Source organism: Chelonia mydas, chromosome 5 (genome assembly GCF_015237465.2).
Source record: "Chelonia mydas isolate rCheMyd1 chromosome 5, rCheMyd1.pri.v2, whole genome shotgun sequence".
NCBI lineage: Eukaryota > Metazoa > Chordata > Testudines > Cheloniidae > Chelonia > Chelonia mydas.
The window spans coordinates 24,175,142-24,202,985 of record NC_051245.2 but is presented as its reverse complement, the minus strand read 5'-3'; the positions used below and the strand labels follow the sequence as shown (position 1 = coordinate 24,202,985).

Below are 27,844 nucleotides of genomic sequence, written 5' to 3'. Positions count from 1 at the left end.
TGCCCCAGCTCCTCCCCCATCCCCAGTTCTGCCTCCAGCTCCACTTTCAACCCAAGCTCCTCTGCTGAGCCAACTGTGCAGGAATAGGGGGGTGGCATGGCCAGATTCCAGTACTGGTAAGGGTGGGGCGTGACAGGAAAAGTTTGGGACCAATTGTCATATGTAGTAATTATGTAAAAGCTGTTAACTTTTCTCTTGATTATTTCCCCCAGAAACCTGCCCTATAAAAAGAGTATATTGTGGTGTTTGTAGCTATGTAATTAAAAAGAGATGTCTGTTCAGACAGAGACATCCCTAAGGGGAGGATCTATTAATGGAGATTCTCTATGTCCTAGTAAGGCCGGGAGGATGGAAAATGATCAAATACAGGTAGGATGTGATCAGAAACAGTCAAATGAAAAAGAGTCCTATTCAATTACGTCACGTAATGGCAGACAGCTAAAAAGTGACAAGTTTTTAAAGTGCTTATATACCAATGCTAGAAATCTAAATAATAAGATTGGTGAACTAGAGTGCCTCATATTAAATGGGGATATTGATATAATAGGCTTCACAGAAACTTGGTAGAATGAGACTAATCAATGGGACACAGTAATACCAGGGTACAAAAATATATCGGAAGGACAGAACAGGTCGTGCTGGTGGGGGAGTGGCACTATATGTGAAAGAAAGTGTAGAATCAAATGAAGTAAAAATCTTATATGAACCAAACTGTACCATAGAATCTCTATGGATAGTAATTCCATGCTCTAATAATAAAAATATAGCAGTAGGGATATATTACTGACCACCTGACCAGGATGGTGATAGTGACTGTGTAATGCTCAGGGGGATTAGAGAGGCTACTAAAATAAAAAACTCAATAATAATGGTGGATTTCAACTATCCCCATATTGACTGGGTACATATCACCTCAGGACAGATGCAGAAATGAAGTTTCTTGACACCTTAAATGACTGCTTCCTGGAGCAGGTGGTCCTGGAACCCACAAGAAGAGAGGCAATTCTTGATTTAGTCCTAAGTGGAGCATGGGATCTGGTCCAGGAGGTGAATATCGCTGGATCGCTTGGTAACAGTGACCATAATATAATTCAATTTAACATCCCTGTGGCGGGAAAAACACCACAGCAGCCCAGCACTGTAGCATTTAATTTCAGAAAGGAGAACTACACAAAAATGAGGAGGTTAGTTAAACAGAAATTAAAAGGTACAGTGCCAAAAGTGAAATCTCTGCAAGCTGCATGGAAACTTTTTAAAGACACCTAATAGAGGCTCAACTTAAATGTATACCCCAAATCAAAAAACATAAGAGAATTAAAAGAAGTGCCACCATGGCTAAAACAACAGAGTAAAAGAAGCAGAGAGAGGCAAAAAGGCATCCTTTAAAAAGGGAATTTAAATCCTAGTGAGGAAAATAGAAAGGAGCATAAACTCTGGCAAATGAAATGTAAAAATATAATTAGGAAGGCCAAAAAAGAGTTTGAAAAACAGCTAGCCAAAGACTCAAAAACTAATAGCAAAAAAAAATTTAAGTACATCAGAAGCAGTAAGTCTGCTAAACAACCAGTGGGGCCACTGGACGATTGAGATGCTAAAGGAGCACTCAAGGATGATAAGGCCATTGCGGAGAAACTAAATGAATTATTTGCATCCATCTTCACGGCGGAGGATGTGAGGGAGATTCCCAAACCTGAGCCATTCTTTGTAGGTGACAAATCTGAGGAACTGTCCCAGATTGAGGTGTCATTAGAGGAGGTTTTGGAACAAATTGATAAACTAAACAGTAATAAGTCACCAGGACCAGATGGTATTCACCCAAGAGCTCTGAAGGAACTCAAATGTTAAATTACAGAATTATTAACTGTAGTCGGTAACCTATCATTTAATCAGCTTCTGTACCAAATGTCTGGAAGATAGCTAATGTGACACCAATTTTTAAAAAGGGCTCCAGAGGTGATCCTGGCAATTAATGCCAGTAAGCCTGACTTCAGTACCAGGAAAACTGGTTGAAACTATAGTAAAGAACAATATTGTCAGACATATAGATTAACATAATTTGTTGGGGGAAGAGTCAACATGTTTTTTGTAAAAATCATGCCTCACCAATCTACTAGTATTCTTTGAGGGAGTCAACAAGCATGTGGACACGAGGAATCCAGTGGATCTTAGATTTTCAGAAAGCCTTTGACAAGGTTCTTCACCAAAGGCTCTTACGCAAAGTAAGCTGTCACTGGATAAGAGGGAAGGTTCTCTCATGGATTGGTAACTGGTTAACAGATGGGAAACAAAGCTAGGTATATATGGTCAGTTTTCAGAATGGAGAAAGGTAAATAGTGGTGTCCCCCAGGGGTCTGTACTGGGACCAGTTCTATTCAACTGACTCATAAATGATCTGGAAAAAGGGGTAAACAGTGAGGTGACAAAATTTGCAGATTATACAAAACTACTCAAGATAGTTAAGTCCCAGGTAGACTGTGAAGAGCTACCAAAGGATCTCTCAAAACTGGGTGATTGGGAAACAAAATGGCAGGTGAAATTTAATGCTGATAAATGCACATTGGAAAACATAAATTAGTTGTTACCACTCAAGAAAGAGATCTTGGAGTCATTGTGTATAGTTCTCTGAAAACATCCACTCAATGTGCAGTGGCAGTCAAAAAAGCAAACAGAACATTGGGAATCATTAAGAAAGGGATGAATAATAAGACAGAAAATATCATATTGCCTCTATATAAATCCATGGTATGCCCACATCTTGAATACTTCATGCAGATGTGGTCACCCCGTCTCAAAAAAGATATATTGGAATTGGAAAGGGTCAGAAAAGAGCAACAAATATGATTGGGGTGAGAAGAGATTAATAAGACTGGGACTTTTCAGCTTGGAAAAGAGATGACTAAGGGTGGATATGACTGAGGTCTATAAAATCATGACTGGTGTAGAGAAAGTAAATAAAGAAGTGTTATTTCCTCCTTCTCATAACACAAGAACTAGGGGTCACCAAATGAAATTAATGAATGAGCGACAGGGAATGGATCACTTGATGATTACCTGTTCTGTTCGTTCCCTCTGAGGCACCTGGCATTGGCCACTGTCGGAAGACAGGACACTGGGCTAGATGGACCTTTGGTCTGACCCAGTATGGCCATTCTTATGTTCTTAAGTGTACCTTGCAGCTTTAAATGTAGAGGTGACACTGTGTGTTTCAGAAGCAGCTTCCATTTTGTTTCAGTTCTGATGCAGAATGTTAGAGTCACTATGTATTGTTTCTCAGGATAACTTTGGGTGAAATACTGGCCATACTGAAGTCAATTGCAAAATTTCTGTTTACTTCAATTGGGCCAGGATTTTTACCCTTTCTATGTTTTTCCTTAATCTGAAGTGAAAGTAATCTAGACTGAATAATACTTATTTTGATCTTTGAATGTAGCAAATCGTAACAAATATCTGGAGTGTTTTTGTAGGCTGAAGTGGGGAGGGAAATATTAACCACATGTAAGGCTATTGGGTTTTTAACAGATGAACTTAATGGGATTTAAGCACGTTTGAAGTGCTTTGCTGAACTGAGGCCTTTGTGATCACATGGGTCTGAAGAAGAAAAGTGTATTTTCCCTCTGTAGCGATGCAACAACTCACTGGTGCAGCAGCTCCTGCTGGTCGTCCTGGGAATTAGCTCTCCAGCCTCCAGATCATCCTCTGCAGACTGGTGTCCCGCTTGCCTCAGGTCCCCGTGTCCCTCCCAGACTCCAGTGCCCCTTTAGGCCTTGGGGTGCTGCCCCCTGGCAGTACACTCACAGTCTCTGGGTCTCCCCTCCCAAGGATCCCCCACCCTCTATCCTCACCTTGCCTTAGTGGCTACTGCCAGTCACCATCTAGCCCCCGCTCACTGGGGCAGACTGCAGTCTGTAAACCACTCATCATCACCAAGGAGGGTTTGGACCTGCTGCTTTTGCCTAACCCTGGGCTGCCCCTCTGCAACCCCAGTACCTGCTTCGGGCCTTCAGCAAGGCCTGCAGCCTGGGGGTTCTCCAGGTTGGAGCTCCCCAGCTCCTCTGGCCTTCCCCCAGTCCTGTTCCACTTCAGGTACCTTCTCCTACAGCAGCTATCCCTTCCCACTCAAGAGCTAGAGTGAGACTCCGCTGCTTCTGGCCCACAGCCCTCTGATAAGGGCCAGCTGGGCCCTGATTGAGCTGTCCACAGCTGTGGCTAGCTACTCACTCAGCTTCCCCCAGCTGTTCTCACTCCTCTTCCCCCAGCCGCAGCCCTCTGTAGGGCTGCTTTTACTAGTGGCTCCCCAGGGCAGCCCTCTCCCAGGCTGTTTTAATCCTTTCAGGGGCGGAGCGGGGTGACCAAGCCGCTACACTCTCCTCCCTCTCTTTTTAATCTTCTCAGAAGAAATAGTAGAATGAATACTTCCAGTTAGCCACTTGTGTGACCTAGTGTTTACTAATGATATGTTCATGATTTCATCAACAGTTTAGCATTCAGAACAGAAAATCAAATGTGAACTATCTTACATGGTAGATGAAGTTTTTGACTAGAAATCTGGCGAAAATGAAGCAAACAAGCAGGAATGGAAGAAGCTAATGCAAACATCAGACATGAGGAATAGTTAGAGAAAACTATGTTTACGTGCACCGCTACAGACTAGGGACCGAATGGCTCGGCAGCAGTTCTGCAGAAAAGGTCCTAGGGGTTACAGTGGACGAGAAGCTGGATATGAGTCAACAGCGTGCCCTTGTTGCCAAGAAGGCCAATGGCATTTTGGGCTGTATAAGTAGGGGCATTGCCAGCAGATCGAGGGACATGATCGTTCCCCTCTATTCGACATTGGTGAGACCTCATCTGGAGTACTGTGTCCAGTTTTGGGCCCCACACTACAAGAAGGATGTGGAAAAATTGGAAAGAGTCCAGCGGACGGCAACAAAAATGGTTAGGGGACTGGAACACATGACTTATGAGGAGAGGCTGAGGGAACTGGGATTGTTCAGTCTGCGGAAGAGAAGAATGAGGGGGGATTTGATAGGTGCTTTCAACTACCTGAAAGGCGGTTCCAAAGAGGATGGATCTAGACTGTTCTCAGTGGTAGATGATGACAGGACAAGGAGTAATGGTCTCAAGTTGCAGTGGGGGAGGTTTAGGTTGGATATTAGGAAAAACTTTTTCACTAGGAGGGTGGTGAAACACTGGAATGCGTTACCTAGGGAGGTGGTGGAATCTCCTTCCTTAGAAGTTTTTAAGGTCAGGCTTGACAAAGCCCTGGCTGGGATGATTTAGTTGGGGGTTGGTCCTGCTTTGAGCAGGGGGTTGGACTAGATGACCTCCTGAGGTCCCTTCCAACCCTGATATTCTATGATTCTATGAAAATCAGAGGCTTTGTATCATCTGATTACACTAGACAAATACTGCCACCTGCCAGCTATGTTCAGAGGTAACTGTTGTTAAAGATAAAACTACAGGAAGGGTTAATCTGCTTAAAAGTCTTGCTGGGACTAATTGGGCTGCGGATAAGAAAACACTACTGATGGTATACAGAGCCTTAATCTGACCAATTATTGGTTACGGCTGCCAAGCTTTTTGGCCAGCTTCAAAATCAGAACTTAAAAAAATTAAATTTAATACAAGCCCAGGCACTACGAATTGCGTGCGGTGCATTTATTACAACACCTCTGTGTATGCTACAGATAGCTTCTGGTGAAACGCAAGTTGCACTATGAATGAATCTAACTTTCTGGTCTAAAGTTAATGGGAACTGCAATGATGAAAGTACCAAACAAATATAAAAGGATTGTTGGGAATTTGAGGCGAACTGTAGAACACGATGTTAGAACTTCACATGCCATTCAAGTTACAGGGGGGTGCAGGAGTTGAACGATGAGGAAAAGATTAACAAATTCAAAACTTTTAGTCATGGGAAAATTAGTTATGGATGGAAATGGAAATTTACACATGTGGGTTCAGTTTTATTTTATAAACTTAAGTGTAAAAATGAAGTGTACCAGCATACAGATAAAAAGTAGTGTTGGTTTTGTCAAATATATACAGATGGATCCAAAAAAATTGAAAACAGGAAGAGTAGATATGGTATATTGTATACCAAAGTTGACAAACAGTACATATAAAAGAATATCTGATTATGTAAATGTAGTTGTCATGACAGCCAAACTAGTAGCAATAATGCTAGCATTAAACTGGATCTGAGAAATATGCCCAGCAGCTGTGGTCATTTTTTCAAATTTCATCTCAGGCCTTATGGTGATTAAAAAGGGGTGTCTTCTTATGGAGATGTGATTTAATCAATAACAATATATTTCTAATAACAGAATTAGTACAGATAGGGATATACGTAGCATTAGCTTAGCTCTCAGAGCATATGGGGATAACAGGGAACTAAATGTCAGACAAAGTAGCTAACAAAGCTGTCAGAAATGGAAGGCTTGACATTAGGGTTGCCAACATTGGATTTCTGTTTCCTTAGCACCCCCACCCCACCCCTCCTCCCAATATTATTAATAATAATAATATCATCATTAGTATGAATAATAATAAGCAGTGTTCACTTACATTCACCAGGGGTATTTCTTGCTGCTTTTTTGCACCATTCAGCAATTCTCGATCTTGTTGTACAGAGATGGAGAAAAAAGGGACACCTCTTGTAAAAAGGGACTGTCAGCAACCCTAACTGACATAGAAACACTCTTGAGTAAACAGGAATTCAAAAGCCTAGCACAGAAAAATGTAACAGAGAAATGGCAAAAAATTTGCATTAATGAAAGAGAGGAAGAAGATTTTTTTGAACTGTGCACTAGAGTTGAGGATAATGACATACTTCAGGGCCTGGATAGGAAAAATTAAGTAATTTTGTTTAAAGTATTAACTCACATTTGTGGCTTCAACAAAAATCTTTTTCAAATATATAGATACAAAGATAGACTATGTGCGCTCTGTAAGGTGAAAGAAACAACTGGTCACCTTTTATGGGCATGTAAGGGCTTTGATAAAGAAAGGGGAAGGCTTTCTGTGGAATTCAAATGTCTTAAGGTAACAGACATTACATTGTTATTTAGTACAGACATTGGGGAATTGAAGCATTATTAAAAAGTGTTGTTACGCTACCTGAAAGACACAGGGCAGAGCAAGAGAATATAAATGTCTAGGTTTTGAGGAATTATAGTTGTTGGCAGCTATAGACTATTCAGATAAATCTGCTTCACCATAAAAAGGCGGGGGGAAGAAAGGGGTTGCTGGGGAAGGAGTCTGTAGTCATGGGGAGTAGAGGAAGCTCCAGCGGTAAACCCAGAAGCAGGCAAGAGAAGATGGTGAGGCTGGGTAGGAAGGAACCCAGGGAAACAGATACAGGGACAGGGACTAAGCATACTTGGATTGCTGGTTATAGGGTCCCTGGGCTGGAACCTGGTGTAGCCGGTGTGCCTGGGTTCCCCTGCCAGCCACTGGTATATTGACACAGCCTGAGTTGGAGTTGAACACCATTTGGAGATGGCATTTAGGCAGAGGTCCTGTTGTACTAGTAACCTTGGGGTGACTAAATGGTGACCTGGTTAGAGGATCAAGTTACCACAAGAGAAATTATTGCAGAGCATGTAGTCCAGCAGAAAGGGGCACAGGTGCAGCATGAGCTACTTTCCCAGACCTAGACACAAGGGGGCGCACTAGTGGTGAGTGGCAACCCTGTTACGGGGTATGAGGGCAGGATAACCCCAGGTTTATAGCATATCATGGATATTTGTATATATTGCTCAACCTGGCTTCAAAAACTGTGGAGAGACTATTCCTCAGTATGATCAGGGAAAAGGTTCTTAGTTGTATAAACCTTAAATTTACTGTAATAAAGGTAAGTAAAAAAATTTCAAATGGAAGTGTGTTTTCAAGTGGATTTCAAGTGTAGCTCTGATTTGTAGCCATAGGAGCTGACTCCATGGGTGCTCAGGGGCTCAAACACCTACAGAGAAAAAATGGGGGGTGCTCAGCACCCAGAGGGCTGGTCGGGCTGCTGCTCTGGCAGCCCTGGGGCTGGCCATCAATCCTGCCTTTTCCCAGGAAGTTAATGTTCTGCATTATGTTAGAGCAAGTTTTCAGCTGATTCCAGAATTGTACAACAAAATTTGTGCCTGCAACTGATTGCAGCCAAAGAATTGGGCATACATCCATTCTGCATCCTCCTTCCAGCTGTTGAGCAGGACTGCCCTGCCATTCACTCCTCTCTGCCCCCTTCTTCCCCCTCACCTCCCTTCAGGCAGGAGGGGGCAGAAAGGAGCAGCGGGTGGGAGGCACTCAGGGGAGCTGTCTCAGGGGGAGAGGCGGAGCAAGGGCGGGAAGAGGTGGAGTGGGGGCACGGCCCCAGGGGCAGAGTGGGGGCAGGGCCAGTATGGGGCGCCCACTGGCAAAACCAAAAGTCAGCACCTATGTTTGTGGCTGTTGTTTTTGACAGCCCTTCCTCGAGTAGTTTCTCTGCTTCACTATAGTCAGCCTCACCTATTGTTTGTCAGTTTTTCACACGACAGGGGAGAGAAAAACAGCAAAATGGTGGTAGACCCACCTACACAAAAGGGATTTGTGAGACTGCACTAACTTGTTTGCAAAGCAAATCTACTGAGGAAAATAAAAAGGAGCATAAACTCTGGCAAGTCAAGTATAAAAGTATAATTAGGCAGGCCAAAAAATAATGTGAAGAGCAACTAGCAAAAGACACAAAAACTAACAGCAAGAATTTTTTTAAGAACATCAGCCAGTCATTGGAGCCACTGGATGATTAAAGTGCTAAAGGAGCACTCAGCGAAGACAAGGCCATTGTGGAGAAACTAAATGAATTATTTGCATTGGTCTTCATTGTAGAGGATTTGAGAGAGATTTCCACACCTGAGACAACCTTTGTTTAAGTGACAGATCTGAGGAACTCTCCCAGATTGAGCTGTTGATAGAAGACGTTTTGGAACAAATTGAAAAATTAAACAGTAATAAGTCACCAGGGCCAGATGGTATTCACCCAAGGGTTCTGAAGGAACTCAGATATGAAACTTCAGCACTGTTAATGGTGGTTTGTAATCTATCACTTAAATCAGCCTCTGCACCAGATGACTAGAGGATAGCTAATGTAACGCTGCTTTCTAAAAAAGGCCTGCAGAGGTGATCCTGACAATTACAGGTTAGTAAACCTAACTTCAGCATGAGGCAAATTCGTAGAAACTATAATAAAGAACAGAATCATTAGATCTATAAATTAACACAAATTGTTTGGGGAAGAATCAACACCGTTTTTGTAAAAGGAAATCATGCCTCACCAATCTATTAGAATTCTTTGACAAGGTAAACAAACAGGTGGACAAGGGTGATCCAGTGTTTATAGTGTACTTGGACTTTCAAAAAGCCTTTGACAAGGTCCCTCACCAAAGGCTCTTAAGCAAAGTAAGCTGATGGGATAAGAGGGAAGGTCCTCTCATGGATCAGTAACTGGTTAAAAGACAGTAAACAAAGGGAGGAATAAATGGTCCATTTTCAGATTGGAAAGAGGTAAACAGTATGGTCCCCCAAAGATCTGTATTGGGACCAGTGCTGTTCAACTTATCATAAATGATCTGGAAGGGTAAAAATGAAGTGTACCAGCATGCAGATGAAAAGTAATGTTGATTTTGTCAAATATATACAGATGGGTCCAAAAAAATTAAAAACAGGAAAAGTGGAGATGGTATATTGTATACCAATATTGATAAATAGTACATATAAAAGAATATCTGATTATGTAGTTGTCATGACAGCCAAACTAGTAGCAACAGTGAAGACTGCAGATGATATAAAATTACTCAAGATAGTAAAATCCAAGATAGGCTTTCATAGAATCATAGAATCATAGAATATCAGGGTTGGAAGGGACGTCTTGAGGTCATCTAGTCCAACCCCCTGCTCAAAGCAGGACCGATCCCCAATTAAATCATCCCAGCCAGGGCTTTGTCAAGCCTGACCTTAAAAACTTCTAAGGAAGGAGATTCCACCACCTCCCTAGGTAACGCATTCCAGTGTTTCACCACCCTCCTAGTGAAAAAGTTTTTCCTAATATCCAACCTAATCTGCCCCACTGCAACTTGAGACCATTACTCCTTGTTCTGTCATCTGCTACCACTGAGAACAGTCTAGATCCATCCTCTTTGGAACCCCCTTTCAGGTAGTTGAAAGCAGCTATCAAATCCCCCCTCATTCTTCTCTTCCGCAGACTAAACAATCCTAGTTCCCTCAGCCTCTCCTCATAAGTCATGTGTTCCAGTCCCCTAATGATTTTTGTGGCCCTCTGCTGGACTCTTTCCAATTTTTCCACATCCTTCTTGTAGTGTGGGGCCCAAAACTGGACACAGTACTCCAGATGAGGCCTCACCAACGTCAAATAGAGGGGAACGATCACGTCCCTCAATCTGCTGGCAATGCCCCTACATATACATCCCAAAATGCCATTGGCCTTCTTGGCAACAAGGGCACACTGTTGACTTATATCCAGCTTCTCGTCCACTGTAACCCCTAGGTCCTTTTCTGCAGAACTGCTGCTGAGCCATTCGGTCCCTAGTCTGTAGCGGTGCATGGGATTCTTCCATCCTAAGTGCAGGACTCTGCACTTGTCCTTGTTGAACCTCATCAGATTTCTTTTGGCCCAATCCTCTAATTTGTCTAGGGCCCTCTGTATCCTATCCCTACCCTCCAGCGTATCTACCTCTCCTCCCAGTTTAGTGTCATCTGCAAACTTGCTGAGGGTGCAATCCACACCATCCTCCAGATCATTTATGAAGATATTGAACAAAACCGGCTCGAGGACTGACCCTTGGGGCATTCCACTTGATACCGGCTGCCAACTGGACATGGAGCCATTGATCACTACCCGTTGAGCCCGACAATCTAGCCAACTTTCTATCTACCTTATAGTCCATCCAGCCCATACTTCTTTAACTTGCTGGCGAGAATACTGTGGGAGACCGTGCCAAAAGCTGTGCTAAAGTCAAGGAACAACACGTCCACTGCTTTCCCCTCATCCACAGAGCCAGTTATCTCATCATAAAAGATACAAAGGGATCTCACAAAAGTGGGTGACTAGGCAACAAAATGGCAGATGAAATGCAGTGCTGATAAGTGCAAAGTAATGAACATTGGAAAACATAACCCAAACTATGCATACAAAATGATGGGGTCTAAATTAGCTGTTAACCCTCAAGAAAAAGATTTTGGAGTCATTGTGGATAGTTTTCTGAAAGCGTCTGCTCTATATGCAGAGGCAGTCAAACAAGCTAACAGAATGTTAGGAACAATTAGGAAAGGGATAAATAAATATCATAATGCCAGTATATAAATCCATGGTACGCCTACACTTGAAAACTGTGTTGTCACCCCATCTCAAAAAAGATATATTTGAATTCGAAAAGGTTTGTCTGGCAGCTCAAGAGGGGCTTGGGGGAAGGGAGACCAGCGAGCAGGGAGAGGCGTGGGGGTGGGAAGAGGTAGAGTGAGGTCAGGGCCTTGGGGGGGGGGCAGAGCGAGGGGGGAGCCTATGGGCAGGGGGCAGAGCAAGCGCGTGAAGAGTCAGAGCGAAGGTGGAGCCTTGAGGGAAGGAGTGGAGCGAGGGTGGGGCATCCTTGAGGAAAAGTAAAAGTCTGTGCCTATGTGGTTAGGGATGCAACCCCAGGCTCTGGGTGTCCCTAGGCCTCTGAATGCCAGATGCTGGGACTGTTTGACAGGGAATGGATCACTCAGTGATTGCCATGTTCTGTTCATTCCCTCTGAAGTATCTGCATTGGCCACGGTCAGAAGACAGGATTCTGGGCTAAGTGGACCATTGGTCAGACCCAATATGGCCACTCTTATGTTCTTAGCATAATGTGATTCTTGGATAGAAAGTGCTATATTAATTAATTATGACGTCTTCTAACTAGGTTTAGGTATCATAGAATCTTGTTAATATTTTGGGGTATTATATAAATGTTACAGTTATTTTTATAGTTTGTTATTTTTAATGTGTTTATTAAACCTATTGCCTTTTCCCAGGAAGTTAATGTTCTGCATTATGTTAGAGCAAGTTTTCAGCTGATTCCAGAATTGTACACCAAAATTTGTGCCTGCAACTGATTGCAGCCAAAGAATTGGGCATACATCCATTCTGCATGCACAAAACTTGAGTTTGTGTGTAAACTTAGTGCCCAGCTGATAAGTTTTTGTGCACAAATACTGTTTATGTGACTAAAACCAGCATGCACTCAATTTTGCAGGCTCATTTGGTTGTGTGCCTGAAACTGGGCATGTAAATTCACAGGTGGCAGCTAAAAATTTATCTGAAAATGTAGACGAAAATTTGCTTTGGGGCAGTACATAGTATGTGTTGCTAGTAAACACATGCTAAAGTCATTATGGATATAACTGATTTTTAATTTAAATATGCATTTAAATTACGTATCTGTAATTTGTAACGTGTTTCTTGATATGGAAAGTAATTACATAGTAGAAATGGAATAATCTGATAAACAACAAGTATATTTCCTGTGCAAACAAGCCAAATCATCTCCTTTTTGTGGGGTACGGATGGGGGTCATGAGAGCCCAATTTCCTACCAGATCTACTCAGCAGAAGTGGGAAGGTGAGGCTGAAGAGACTTTGCAGATCTCCCGTTGGATGATAGTTGGCCAGCAGGTGGAGCCTGGAAATCCTACTCTAGGCAACATCTCATGTCATGAACCAATATATCAGGAGGAACAGGAGGTTTAGTTGAGGTTCCTCTTCCTCTTTTCCTCATGAAAGTTACAATTTAAGTAAGTAGATTTAGCACTACCAGTGATTCCCAATCTGTGTGCACTGTAACCTGTGTTCTGAGGATATGTAGTGGTATGAATGCACTTCACAAATAGGAACTATTCCTTCAGAGCTACGGGGCTGGTTGTCCTCCTACTTACAAAAGTGTAATTTTGCTGACTTCAGTAAAGTTACTCCTGATATATACTGGTGTAAACAAGAGGAGAATCAGCCCCTATCTTCATTTGCATCTGCCATGAAGCCGTATTATGTTTTCCATTGTTTCTTTTGTCTTTGTGACGGGTTTGGGCCCTTTAGGGTGTCACCTGATGTGCTGGGGTTTAACTGAGCCTCCCCTGCTCAATCAGCCTATTCTGCCAGCCTGGGTTCCCTTTACCTGGCCTTGCTGGGTTAGACCTACAAGCCTCTTCCAGCCAAGCACATAGGCAGGGTCACACCCAGCTGCACAAAAAGACAGAGATCTGCTCTGGAAAGATTCAGCCTTAGGGGCTCTCCCAACACTCTGGTGCCCACTCCCTTTAAGGGGTACAAACCCAAAGGTTTTATGAAATTTGCCCCCTCCCTCAATGTGGAGGGAGATATGCAAAACTTCTTGCCCCCGCCCCAGTTAGAAATTACATAAACTGGGTTATATTATAAACAAACAATAAGTGTATTAACTACAAAAGGTGAACTTCAAGTGAGTATGAGAGATAACAGACAGAAGAAAGTGGATTACTGACCAAATAAAGCAAAATATGCAAGCTAAGCTCAATATGCTTAAGAAACAGGTTACAAAATGTAAATTCTCACCCTAAGTGTTCTTTTAGGCAGGTTACGAAGTTTCTGTGATTCAGAATTCCAGTTATATTCCTTTTCAGACTGGATCCCCTGTGGATTGCGCCTTGCCTTCTCTTCAGGTGGCTTTAGCAGTCTTTCTTCTTAGGCAGACAGGCCATAGAGAGGAGGAGTCCCATTTGCCTTCCTCCCCACCCTTAAATAGGATTTACATAAGGCGGGAATCCTTTGTTTCCCAAACTTGACCCCCACTTCCGTTCCAGTGGAAAGTTACAAAAAGTCCCAGGTAATGTTCGGTATCAGGTGCCAAGACCACCTGACTCTGTAGTATCACAGTGTCCATGACAGTGGCAGTATGGAGGGTCTGCAGGAAGGCCAAGCCTTTTCACAATCCATTGTCCTCGCTGATGGGTTACCAGCCCTGTCTGGCTTTTCCATTGTTGTACCTGAAGTTTTAGCAGTGGGCATGACCTAAAGTAGCATAGTTGAAATACAGATACATAGTCAATATTCCTAATTTCAGATACAGAAATGATACAGGCATACAATTTGGATAATCACATTCAGTAAATTATAACCTTTCCAATGGTATCTTACAAGACCCATCTTGCATAAAGTACATCTCAGCTATGTCATCCATATCGTAAGCATATTTACATAAAGAATATGGAGTGAAACGTCACAGTCTTACTTTGTCATTTAGATTTACTGCAAAATTGAATGCAACAGAAAGAGTGAGTTACATGCACTGACATGGCAGCATCATTTGATGGATGGCAACTGAGGGACAACTGAATTCCAACCCCAACCCCAGCTGCTCAATAGTCATGAGTTAGGCCCCTCAAAATCATGAGATTGGCTCAAAAGTGATGCGAGTTTAAAAAATAATAATGATGGGTTCTTTTTATTTGCCTTCCAGTTTTTGAGCCTTTAGGGTTCAGTTGGGTCATGTTCTCAAGCTGTTCTCTGCAATCACACCTTAATTACTTTTCAAATGAAAGCTGAGATTCACATGTAATTGCATGAATCTGAGAGCTGGATCTTTAAAAAGGCACCAAATATCATAGACTCATCATCAAATCACAAGAACAGGCCATGCTGTGAATTCTAATTGTTGCGCTGCTAATGATTGGCTGAATGACCTTGAGTAGGATACTTAGCCTTTCTGTGATTCATCTTCCCTATGTGGAAAATTAGGAACTATAACTCTTATTGAATTACAGGGGTGCGGTGAGGATTAATTAGCTCAAGTTTGCAAAGTGCTTTGAACACATAATGATATATACACACATGCTAAAGACTATTATTAAATATTGCACATTGTCATATTTTTCAGCTATCCTCTAATCCTACTTTTCCCGCTGGAGGAGGAGTAGGCAAACAACATGAAGCAAAACTTGGCATCATCAGTTAGATTTATTTTGCTGCTTTTTCTGAACATAGAGTGTTTGAATGGTAAGTAGAAAACTATACAGCACATTATTTTCCTGAAAGCAGTTTGTTTAGAAAATTCTGAAGATAAATCTGGCTATCCTGATCCTCATTGGAACCTATACAACTTCAAATGATCAATTCTCTTAAGAACTCCTGTAAAGAGATTTTGAAAATGGCTTGATTTACTCTTGTGAAAGTTTTAGGGTCAGTAAGTGATAAGTTTAGGGTATGTTTACGCAGCAAAGAAAACCCTGTGGTTGGCCCATGCCAGCTGCTTCGGGCTCATGAAACTGGGGCTGCGGGGCTGTTTCACATTGCTGTGTAGACTTCCAGGCTCAGGGTGAAGCCTGAGCTCTGGGACCCTCCTACCTTGCAGAGTCCTAGAGTCCAGGGTGTGAGAGTAGACATACCCTTAGAGGTAGTATTGACAGACACCTGTCCCTTCTCCATAGGCGCCGACTTCTGCTCACGCTGGTGGGTGCTCAACCCCCCTCTGGCCCCGGCCCTGCCCAGACTCCACCCCTGTCCCGCCCCCATTCCAACCCCTTCCCCAAAGTTCCTGCCCCAACTCCGTCCCCTCCCTGCCCCTATTCTGACTCCTTCCCCAAATCCCCGTCCTGGCCCCGCCTCTTCCCTGCCTCCTCCTCTGAGCACGCCATGTTCCCGCTTCTCCCCCCTCCCTCCCAGAGCTTGCTAGGCCGCCAAACAGGTGTTTAGCGGCAGCAAGCGCTGGAAGGTAGGCAGAGGAGAAGGGATGCAGCACGCTCAGGGGAGGAGGCGGAGTGGAGGTAAGAGAGGGCAGGGGGGCAGGGAGGGGAGCTTGGCTGCCTGTGGGTGCAGAGCACCCACTACTTTTTCCCTGTGGGTGTTCCAGCCCCAGAGCACCCACGGAGTCCGCACCTATGCCTTCCCCTTCATTCTTCTTAGGACTTGTCACCATGAAAATGTGAATAGCAACATTAATGAAAAAGTGGCATGGAAATTTACTGAAGTAATAAATAAGCTTAGAAGGAGAAGGCACATGTATGCAAATTTGAATACACTTTTTTCTTAGAGATTATTGACCAATGTGTTCTTTATTTTAACATGACGTGTTTTTAGATACTATTGGATTCTATGTAGAAGTAATTCACACATTCAGGTTTGCCTTTACACAGTGTACTGTATCCAATCTGTGGAATCTGTCTATCATCTCCTTATACCTCACCATCAGTACTACCTAAATGTGTAATGTATGATATTTGTAAAGCTTATTTTTTAACTAGGTTGATTTATATACTTCCGCAGAGCAATCAGCTCCTGGAAAGCCTGAAGTTTTGAAGTGTCTTTCTCCAGAAATGGAAACCTTTACTTGCTGGTGGAAGCCTGGCTCAGATGGAGGACTTCCTACCAACTACACTCTGCTCTACAATAAGGAAGGGTGAGAAGCTGTGGATAATTATTCTGTAGATTATTACTTTGCTTCATATATATTTACAGGCCCCAAACTCTCACTTGTCTTTAAATTGCAGATAATTATCAGATGACAAAGGTGTTGTGACAGAATAGGGGAATATGGTCTGTCGATTTGTGGATTTTGTTTAGAATGTAATCTTTAGTATGGCTTTGAGCGTTCCTTTTGGTAGCTGGAACTTTACAATTAGTGGGGAACCTGTATTTGGAAAGCTGTGACAAAGCCATCAACATTGAATAACTACCCTGGAGAAACAATGAGGTTGCTTCAGCAGGGTCATTGACTTTGAATGAACTCTCTGCACAGAAATCTGTCTGTGGGGAGAGGACTGACATTCCCCTAGTCTAAGCACATGGCTGCGAGAGCTGTAGTTGGTCCCCCTGACCAAAGAGAGACAGAATCTGTTTTTTAAAAGGGTGTTTCTCTAAGCAAAGGGAGTAATTTAATTGCCAGGAACAGAGGACACGACCTTTCTCTAAAGGACTTGGACCAAACCCAGGGACTCACAAAAGGGGATGAAATGAGGAGTTTGTTTTCCATAGCTCTGTGTGTGCATGTTTAAGAATTCCTTTGCTTTACAGTCACATTGTCCAGTGCTTAATTTGTAATGAAAGAGGTGCTGAAGCTCAAGCAACTAGGTGCGAGGGCTCAAGGAATTTTTTTACTTTTGTAACTGATATGGCAAGCCCAGAGATGCCGGGGCTATGAACTGCCAAACCTAGGAGTGCCGGGGCTCAGCCCTGGCAAGTCCTGGCACAAATTAAGCATTGACATTGTCCCTGAGAGGGTGAACTTGAAACCAGAGCTCCCACAGCCAGGTGGTCTCTGAGGGGAACATGTCTAAACAACTGTGGAGCTCAGGAGAGCTCACACACTGGTTCCAGGTTCTAGGCAGCTGGACTGCAGGGTCCTACTGTCCAAGAAGGGTGTCAGACATGGGGTCTGCAGCAGGGAGTGCACCTGAGACACAGAGTTAGGAACAGTGTCCAGTCACTACTGAGAGAACTTAGCACCACATGGGATTCAGTGGGTTGGATCCCATCATGCAGACAGTGTTATCCATTCCAAGAGCAGGACTGGTCCAGATTGTAACAGGTGTTATTTAAAAACTATGTAAAAGTGAGGTTTATTTTAAGCATGAATGAGACATCTGTGCTTGTGAAAATAAAAGCACGAGATATGCAAATGCATGTTCCCTATGTGCAAGGGGAGTTGTAGTCATTCCCAAATCACTACTGATGCTGCTGGTAACTTCATTGAAAGCAGAATCTTTTCTGATTAATAAAGACAGAATCTGGAGTTAGTTTACATAAAGAGAATGTGTTCTAAATTCACATTTCTTTTCTGTCATTTACATTTTGCTTCAGTGGTTCCGTATATTCATGCTGTCTGTCAGGTCTCCATTTAAGGGTTCTTTGTTTGGACATACTTGTGTGAAGATTCTAAACTACTGGTACAGGTGGGGGAACGAGATTGACCAGTAATAATAGTAATGGGCAAATGACTACGTCACAGAAACCACCATCTCAGTTGTCACTGAATGGTAGACATATTGGTAGTCTTTGCAGAGAGACCACAGAGGCCGTGTGACAGAGTGTTGAGAGTGATTGCTTTCACTGCTATTCCCCATGTTGTACCTGATCTGCACATAAAAAGTGGGCTTCATTCTCTGGGGCTCTCAATCCTGCACCACTTTCACAAGCACTAAAAGTCACTCTTAGAATATGGATTGAAGCGTCATGCTCTTTTTTGCTTTTACACACATCTCTAAGACACTTTTTATTATATACTGACTAAGGGCCCAACAGTGATCTGTGTTTATGTAGGACCATGGGGAACACAAGACCCGTCCCCAGCTACTGCTTGAGGGCACATCTCAATCCTTCCCTGTTGTGAGCAGCAGGAACAGGTTCCCAACTGGATAGGGGTGGGGAGGTTACAGGGCCATAAGCCTGCTCCTCCCCTTCATTGGTCCATGGAGTAAGGCAGCACACCAGGGGAACCAATATGCCCCATACCTATGGATGATGCAGAGTGCACAGCTATGGGAAAGATTTGCCTCCTGGATTATCTCAACCAGTGTTCCTCCAGGCATTGCTGCAGCTCTCCATGGCCTCCTGCACCAGGCTGTATGTCAGTCACACAATGTAGCACTAAATGAGTGCAAAATAATGCTATTGCCAAAAGCATCTATAAGAAATAAGAGAGTTAGGTATAATGAACTGATAAATTTTTATTTTAATGAGATTATAACTTTAAAAATTAGACAAGGCATCTTCTTATCTGCAGGCAGGACTGACCTGATTAAAGTAATACAAAATTCTCCTCTATCATAATGCTAAGTCCTGAGACTTTCAGGTGGAAATATGTCAAGAAAATATTTGACAACATGCTGTCTTCAAACCAAGTGACTGTCTATGATTTGCCTCTAACTTCTTGTTCTTAAACATTTTAGAACTGTTTTGGTGTTCTCTGTAATATTCTGTTTTATGGCTCCATGTCAGGCAAACCATCTCCTCCTCCATTTTAATAGCATACATTTAGTTATGACCTATGTAATTACTAGTTCTAAAAGAACAGAGGACAAGTTCTAGCCCTGCGTAGTTCTTGTAAAGATAGCTCCAGTTCAGCAAAGCAGTTAAATTAATGGTACTTAAGCATGTACTTAAGTGCTGTGCTGTGACAGGAGTACATACATGCTTAAAGTTAAGCGTCTGTTAAAGTGCTTTGCTGAACCCTGGCCACTATTAGTAAATCAGACGCTTTATTTAATTTCCTGATGACTGATCATTTTTCATTTTTTAATTTCAGAAAAGAACAAATTTATGAATGTCCAGATTACAGAACTGCAGGTCCCAATTCCTGTTACTTTGACAAAAAGCACACCAATCTCTGGACATCTTATAACATTTCTGTAAAGGCAACTAATAAGATGGGAAGTAACATCTCTAACCCTCACTATGTGGACGTGACTTCCATAGGTAAGAGGGAGAAAAAACAGAAAATAAACTGGAGATAGGCTTGATCTGGAATCACAGAATCAGAGAAATCATAGAAAGGTAGGGCTGGAAGGGATCTTGAGAGGTCATCTAATCCATTTTTCTGTGCTGAGGCAAGGCCAAGTATACACAGACCACCCCGAAAGATGTTTGTCTAGCCTGTTCTTAAAAATCTCCAAAAATGGGAATTCCACAACCTCCTTGGTAATCTGTTCAAGTTCTCAACTACCCTTAGAAAGTTTTTTTCCTAATATCCATCCTAAATTTCCCTGGCGGCAAACTAAGTCAATTACTTCTTGTCCTACCCTCGGTGGACACAGAGAACCAGCTTCTTTATAACAATATTGTGCATATTCTTCAATTTTTGCTATCATGTCCCACTTAAACCTTCTTGTCGCTAGACTAAATGTGTCCATTTCTTTCAACTTTTCCTCATAGGACATGTTTTCTAAAGCTCTTATCAATTTTGTTGCTCTTCTCTGGACTCTCTCCAGTTTGTTCATATCCTTCTTAAAGTGTGGTGCCCAAAATTGGACACAGTACTCCAGTTGAGGCCCCACCAGCGCTGAGTAGAATGGCACAATTTTCTCCCATGACTTACATACAACACTTCTGTTAATACACACCAGAATACTATTTGTCTTTTTTGCAACTGCATCACATTGTTGGCTCATATTCAGTGTGCAATCCACTATAATTCCCAGATCCTTTTTTGAAGTACAGCTGCTTAGCTAGTTATTCCCCATTTTGTGCATTTGATTTTTCCTTCTTAAATGTAGTACTTAACAATTAAAGTTCAGAACTAAGCCATCTTGTTTCTGAAACTTTATCCTGAAACTGCTGATTGTGAAACATGTCTTAATTTGATGGTGAGGGAGCCTTGTAAGGATGGCATTGATCAGCAGATCATTTGCATTCTTTTTAAATATGTATGTGTCTGAAAACCTTATGATGTGTTTATTATTTATAAATAAATAAAATAAACCTTATTAATTTTTGACTGATGAATTGGTACCAGGTTTAGTTAAAATTAGCTTACATTTTCCCACTGGTTTGCTGACAGTTTATGCAACTCCATAACAATTCAGATTCTAAATATATCAGGTTATTTTATCTCAGTGTCTTCCTGATCAAATTTTGCTCAATTTACAAATGTAAAGATATTTTTCTAGCTGCTAGCCCCGAAAACTCAGTATTTTAAAAGCTAAGTCAGGTTCTTCCTGACTTGTGTTTCATAACTAGTACTATGTCTCTGTGGGGTTAATGTTTCTGTTAGTTACTGTATTAAAGGTATGCTATGCAAGAGTGCTGACAAGGGGGCTGAAGTTTATTTTTAGTCCCAGTCACATGTCCTGGCTCAAAGTTACAAAGATCAATGTCTCTTTCACAACACAGGAGTTATTGCTCACTGCTGCCACGAGGTTAACCTTAGGCACCTTCTTCTGAAACATACTATCAAGGGACAGACCTTACTTGTATTCTAGGGACAGAGGTTCCTGGTGGTTCCTTAAGCCCCGCCAAAAGTGTTACTAGTACAGCATTTTGAATTAGACCCATATTAGAGAATTGCGAGCCCTGCTCTTTAGTTTATTTTACAAAATGAGGGCCAGAGTTACACTCACACCTTAAATATTACATTCAAAGCCCTAGGGGCTCCGACCCACACTCTTAACATCTTCCTGCTTTCAGTGTGTTACCAGATGTACATATTATATAGATATAAAGATACTCAGTCTATTATCAGGTCAGACAATTTCATTCTATGAAAGCATGTATCCTTTTATGTAAGTATGTGTTTCTGTAGCCTGACAAATTCAGCAGAAAGTCTAAGAGGAACATGAGCAATAAATACTGTGGCAAGTCATCAGCCAGTTCAAACATACTCAAAAAGAGAGAAAAGAAACCAGAGAGCTACTGGACTATTCTAAACCTCTGTTGTCATTTTGATTGACTTTTCTTATTTAATGTAAATGGATAGTTCCTGAAGCAAATAAGTTAAAATACTAGACCTTAATAGGAGGCTTCTTTGGTGACAGAAACTAAAAGTTTCAGTGTTTGATCTTTCATTTGTACAGTTCAGCCGGATCCTCCTGTAAACCTGTCTCTACAAGTAATACAATCAGCTGGGATATTGTATCTTTGGGCAAAGTGGTCTCCTCCTGCATTGGTTGATGTCAGATCTGGTTGGCTTATACTTCATTATGAATTACGACTAAAGTCTGAAGAAAGGGAAGAGTGGGAGGTAAGGAAATGGCAAACTTTTGTAGTGAATGTTCCCTTTTCCCTAGTTCATATATCTGAACTTTATATCTTGATATTATAAACGCTGGGGTGTCTGACAAGGGTAAGGGTAACCAAGTAAGGCTATCCAAATATGACCATTAAAAAGAGGAGAGTATTTCTGTGGTTTGGAGGGAGAGAAAGTGAGAATTCCAGATATATACATTGTTGTCCTAAGAACTACATACAAAAGAGAGAGACTGACTACAAGACTGAGAGTACAGTAGATTTTACTTGCAGTGGCTATCCTGAACTTGTCTTATCTCAGAGATGCTAGAGAAAATATCGCACTTCATGTGTTCCTTACATCATGGAGTCAGATTTGGTGAAAAGCTGGCTCAGTGGGCAGCAGGGCTATATTTCTCTTGCTCTCACATCTGAAGTGGAGTTGCTAATATTGGAATGAGTGAAAACTAAACTGGCCCTCAGAAATCTAAAATAAGCCATATGTTCTAGACTCCTGGAGAAATCTTGGTCTCATTGAAGGGAGATTTGTCATTGACTTCAGTGGGTCAGGATCTCACCCTTACTTCTTTGTAGTGTCCATTCTTTAAAGTCTGTGGGTGAAATCCTACTCCCACTGAAGTCAGTGGCAAAACTCATATTGACTTTAATGGAGCCAGGATTTCACTTTATGATTTATATAGAAAAATGCCCCAGTTCCTTATGGTTTCTATATTTTTGATTCCTCTCCAGACTATTTTTGTTGGACAGCAAGCACATTATAAGGCGTTTAAATTACATCCGGGATTGAAATACATTGTACAGGTTCACTGCATGCTAGACCATGGAGAATGGAGTGAATGGAGCTCAGAAAGTTACATTCAGATCCCCAATGGTGAGTGGCCAACAATCCTTCTGTTAATTTCCTTTTAAAATCTCAGTGACTCCAGTGTTTGTGAAATGTTCCCATGTAGCAGCCCTGAATACTGATGTCCTCTATACTCAGGAAATGTACAGTACAAGAGAGAGCAGCAGTGCAACCCTGATAATATCCAAGTATGACACGGTAGTTCAGTCTTCCCGGTCCATTATTCCTTGGCCTCATTGTTGAGACTGACAACTATAGGTGCTATTTAATAACATTGTGATCGCAGGCTTTGGACATTTGTTAACTGGGAACTGGATTGAAATCATCAACTCATTTCAGACAGGGCACGAAACTGCACTCACCATAATATGGTAACAATTTTTTACCAACCTGGTGTGGATTTTAGTTGGTGGCCTAAATATGATAGACCTCAGATCTGGTTACCAAACTCCTTAGCCATGCTGTCGCCATTACTCACCACTGCTGTTTTATTAATTATATTTTTCATGTCTTGGTGTGGAGAGTGTTGGTAATGATTAAAATTTTCACATGTGACTAAGGAGCCTAAGTCCTATTTTCAGAACTGACTTTTAGGCACTTTGGAGCATTGAAAATTAAAGGTCCCAATCTCAAGAACTGAAAAAAAAAGATTCTCAATAGCTTGAGACCATTATTCACCTCACATGCACAATCACAACAGTCTGACTTAGTGCAGTGTTTCAATCAGCATCATGCTATTGATGTGTTAACCTTTGTCCTGCTGTAAGTTTGTTTGAGTCTCTAATAACATCAGTGAGACACCGAACAGGTCACAATAAATCTTCTTTGGCTGTGATCAGAGAAGTAGCTTAGGTCTCTAAGTACCGTGTATGAGGTCACTAAGCAAGGAACACATAAGTGCTTCCTTTTTCTTATCTCTTAAAGGCAACTCAGCCTGGTCTGGTGCTGCAGGAGAGAAGGGACAACACTGATGAGAACACACACATGGGGAAACACTTGGAAGGAAAATGCAGCTTCATCAGCTAGACTTCTTTTGCCGATTTGTTTTTTGTTTTTCTTAACACAGAGTTTTGGGATGATGAGTAGAGAACTGAAGTGCTCTTTTTTAAAGTGGTTTGTGTAGAATAATCTGAAGATAGACAGGCATATCTAGAGTGTATATACCTTAGGAAATTATATGGCCCCCGTTACCACAGTATCTGAGCCTCTCACAAACTTTAATGTATTTATCCTCACAAAGTCCCTGCGAGGGAGGGCAGGGCTGTTATCCCCATTTTTACATACAGGGAACTGAGGCACAGAGTGGCTAAGTGACTTGCCCAAAGTCACACACCAAGTTCCTGCTCCACACAGACTTCAACCCAGATTTCCCAAGGCCTAATCTAGTGTACTAACCACTGGACCTTCCTTCTCTACTGATGTAGAAGTGAAAACATGTTTTTTCTTGTACAATAAATATACCTAAATCTGACTGTCCTGTACCTGTCAATAATTCATAAACTCAGGATTGATGTTATTCTGTGTACTGTATGTCAGTTAAGTTTATTAACTAGATAATTTATGCATTTCTACAGGGCAGCCCCCTGGAAAGCCTGAGCTACTGAGGTGTCGTTCTCCAGAAAAGGAAACTTTTACTTGCTGGTGGAATCCCGGCTCAGATGGAGGACTTCCCACCAACTACACTCTGTTCTACAGCAAAGAGGGGTAAGACGCTGTGGATAGTTATTCTGTGGCTTATTATTTTATCTTATGTACGTTTACAGAATCTGAGTTCTCATTTGTTCTTAAATTGTAGTTAATTATCAGGGGAATAAAAAGTAATTTAAGATTTTTGTACAAATGAATTGTATTAGGAAGCACCAGTAGCAGCTTCATAACTGAGATTGCAGCAGGGTTTCTGTTTCAAACTGCACTGAAATATTCTATGCAGTGTTGTTGTAGCCTTGTTGGTCCCAGAATATTAGAGAGACAAGGTGACTGATGTGGTATCTTTTAGTGGACCAACTTCTGTTGGTGAGAGAGACAAGAAGAGCTCTGTGTAAACTCAAAAGCTTGTCTCTCTCACCAACAGAAGTTGGTCCACTAAAAGATTTTACCTCACCCACCTTGTCTGTCTGGGATATTCTGACAGTCTTCGCCAGATTGCCTTGAAAACTGCTATGCCACTCTAAGGCCCAGGCCACAGTTTGTGGTACAAATTTGGGGCCCTTTGGCCAACGGGCTCCTGAGACACAGGGCCACCCAAAATTACCTGTTTTTAAAATTAACATCTTCGTATCAAGTCTTTTGCACAGATATCCATAGACAATGGTAGGTTAGAGCTACACAAAATGTGATCATGGTAAGGCCATTCCAGGGATACAAGCGTCTAGCACCAGAATCAATCTCCAAAAATTTCTTAATAAAAAGTTATTCAATGTTTTTGTTTAGTTCTGAGGAGCGAGCTACTTTTGGCTTGTCCCAGCATTGCTCATGCTTAAGCTATGAGCTAACTTAATGTTGAAGTGTGTAGTTGTCTGGTGAGAGCAGGCTCATTCAGGAAGTGTGCAGACACCAGTTCAAAGGGTGAGAGACAAAGCGTGGAGCCCACATGCTCGTCTTCCTGTCATATCTTCCAGCTTCTTAGAGGGAGCTGGGAAACGAGCACACTTCCTGCAGTCAAGGACCTCCTTCCCTACCCCTAATTAGGGTATGTTTACTCTAGAGCTGGAAGGTGTAAATTCCAACTCAAGGAGACATACTCATGCTAGCTCTGATCGAGCTAGTGCACTAAAAATAGAAGTGTAGCCATGGTGGCAGAAATGGTAGGAGGAGCTAGTTGCCCCAAGTATGATCCCATCAATACTTTAAGTACATATGTGGGGCAGCCAGCTCCTCCCGCTGCTTGCGCTGCTGGGACTACACTTCTATTTATTTATTTATTCTATAACACTAGCTAGCCGCAGGTACATCTCCTGGAGCTGGAATTTACACCTTCCAGCTCTAGGGTGGACATACCCTTAGTTTGGGAATAGTAATAAATGGATTACTGCGGACATAGAGAGAGGCACAAACTAGATTTTTGAGGGGCAGAGTGTGAAAGACACAGGGTAGGTTTTGGGCTTGGGGGAGAGATGCACAAAACAGATGTTGAAGGTATATCAGAGATACGAAATGAATTTGGGGGGGGGAATAAATGTTTGAATTATTTAGTATTTAGTAGTCTAGTTAAAAGATTTTTCCAAGGCCACCTAGTAGCTGGCTCTTGGCAGAGGCAGGTGGCATGCAGTGGGACACACTTTGCTGTTGTTCTGAAAGAAAACCAGCTAACCCAGTGCAGCATTTACCCAACTGAACCTTCCCATACACAGTTGATAGACCACACCTTTTGGGGGCCGTGGTGTGGTGTACAGATCATCTCAGTATCTAGGGCCTACTGCACACGCTTGAATGCTGGGAATGAGTCCTGCCTTATTGCTCCCCTGAGCTGGATCAGCATTTTATGCCTTTTTCCCATCCCCCAGAGCATGAGTGATATCCAGTCTTAAGTAACTAGTAGTGATAGTAGTAAAATTCATGTGCTTTATTCTGTATATTTCCTGATCATTACGTTTCTTTAATTTCAGAGACAAATCAATCAATGAATGTCCAGATTACAGAACTGCAGGCCCCAATTCCTGTTACTTTGATAAAAAGCACACCTCACTTTGGGCAATCTATAATATCACCATAAAGGCAACCAATAAGATGGGCAGTAACATCTCTGAGCCTCAATATGTGGATGTGACTTACATAGGTAAGACATTAAGGCTTTTTTAAACAGTGGAACCAGAGGCAAACTAATCCAAAGTGCATGGGCTTTCAGATCCAGTGTTCAGGACCCAGGTAATGTGTAAAAAATATATACCCATGCAATGTGGCATCAAAGGTAAAACTTCTGACAAATGTATATAGCCTCCTACCACTGTGCAGAAATAACACATTTTGAAAATTGCACTGATTTTAATCCATGTTATTTTAAGAGCTGGATGAAATTTTTCATTCTAAATCTTTTTTCATAGAATCATAGAAGATTAGGGTTGGAAGAGACCTCAGGAGATCATCTCATCCAACCCCCTGCTTAAAGCAGGACCAACCCCAACTAAATCATCCCAGCCAGGGCTTTGTCAAGCCAGGCCTTAAAAACCTCTAAGGATGGAGATTCCTTTTTTCCATTTTTCACCAAAAAATGCAGATTTGAGTTGACTGAAACAATTTGCAAATTCAGGTCAATTTCTGCAAATTGTTTTGGTTAGAAAAAATATTTTTAAACTTGGATATATCAAAATGGTTTGTTTCAACATTTCCAAAACGAAATGTTTTGACTTTTAGTTTCAGACAGATGTTTCATTTCTGAATTTCCCTCAATTTTATTTTGAAAAAAATTAAATATTTTTTAAAAACCTCAAAATTGAAATAAATCATTTAGTTTGGGTTGGCTAAAACATTTTGGTCAACCCAAAACAAAACTTTTTTCAACATTTCATTTCACCAAAAAATTCAAAACATTTTCATTTTGGGTTGACCTATAACAACTTTTTTTTTCAATTTTTCATTTGGCAGTTGAACAGAAAATTGGTTATTCAGATAGCTCTAGTTGAGTGGTTACATTCCACACAAGTCTCTGACCATTTTTTAGTTTCTGTTACCTGCTATATTTCCTGAATGCCCCAGAAGTAGAAAACAGGACAGAAATGGCATTTGATATTATTCGCGTGTCAACAAACATACCATATTTCACACGTACATGTACCAAATACAGTATGTTCCGTTAAAAGAAAAGAAGTACTTGTGGCACCTTAGAGACTAACCAATTTATTTGAGCATAAGCTTTCGTGAGCTACAGCTCACTTCATCGGATGCATACTGTGGAAAGTGTAGAAGATCTTTTTATACACATAAAGCATGAAAAAATACCTCCTCCCACCCCACTCTCCTGCTGGTAATAGCTTATCTAAAGTGATCACTTAGCAGGAGAGTGGGGTGGGAGGAGGTATTTTTTCATGCTTTATGTGTATAAAAAGATCTTCTACACTTTCCACAGTATGCATCCGATGAAGTGAGCTGTAGCTCACGAAAGCTTATGCTCAAATAAATTGGTTAGTCTCTAAGGTGCCACAAGTACTCATTTTCTTTTTGCGAATACAGACTAACACGGCTGTTACTCTGAAACCTGTCAGTATGTTCCGCTGTTTCAAACATTTGGTACAATTATAGGGAAGTACACCCCTTCCTTAGAGTTTGGTTCATCCCAAAGTTTTAATTTCCAGAGATGGT

General features: G+C 41.8%; 1 protein-coding gene across 5 annotated transcripts in view; it reads left to right on the top strand.

The window, feature by feature from the left end:
• The window catches only part of PRLR (prolactin receptor), a 245,105-nt gene that overhangs the window by 200,324 nt on the left and 16,937 nt on the right, over nucleotides 1-27,844 (top strand). For 4 of the 5 annotated variants that reach the window (XM_043547745.1, XM_037902634.2, XM_037902636.2 and 1 more), the window contains 7 exons: nucleotides 14,909-15,027; nucleotides 16,294-16,426; nucleotides 19,271-19,440; nucleotides 21,534-21,700; nucleotides 22,435-22,576; nucleotides 24,124-24,253; nucleotides 26,155-26,324. In XM_043547745.1, coding sequence (XP_043403680.1) covers nucleotides 14,958-15,027; nucleotides 16,294-16,426; nucleotides 19,271-19,440; nucleotides 21,534-21,700; nucleotides 22,435-22,576; nucleotides 24,124-24,253; nucleotides 26,155-26,324 — 982 coding nt within the window. In that variant the 5' untranslated portion in view covers nucleotides 14,909-14,957. The remainder of the gene's footprint in view (nucleotides 1-14,908; nucleotides 15,028-16,293; nucleotides 16,427-19,270; nucleotides 19,441-21,533; nucleotides 21,701-22,434; nucleotides 22,577-24,123; nucleotides 24,254-26,154; nucleotides 26,325-27,844) is intronic. The other variant, XM_043547747.1, reaches the window with a different exon arrangement.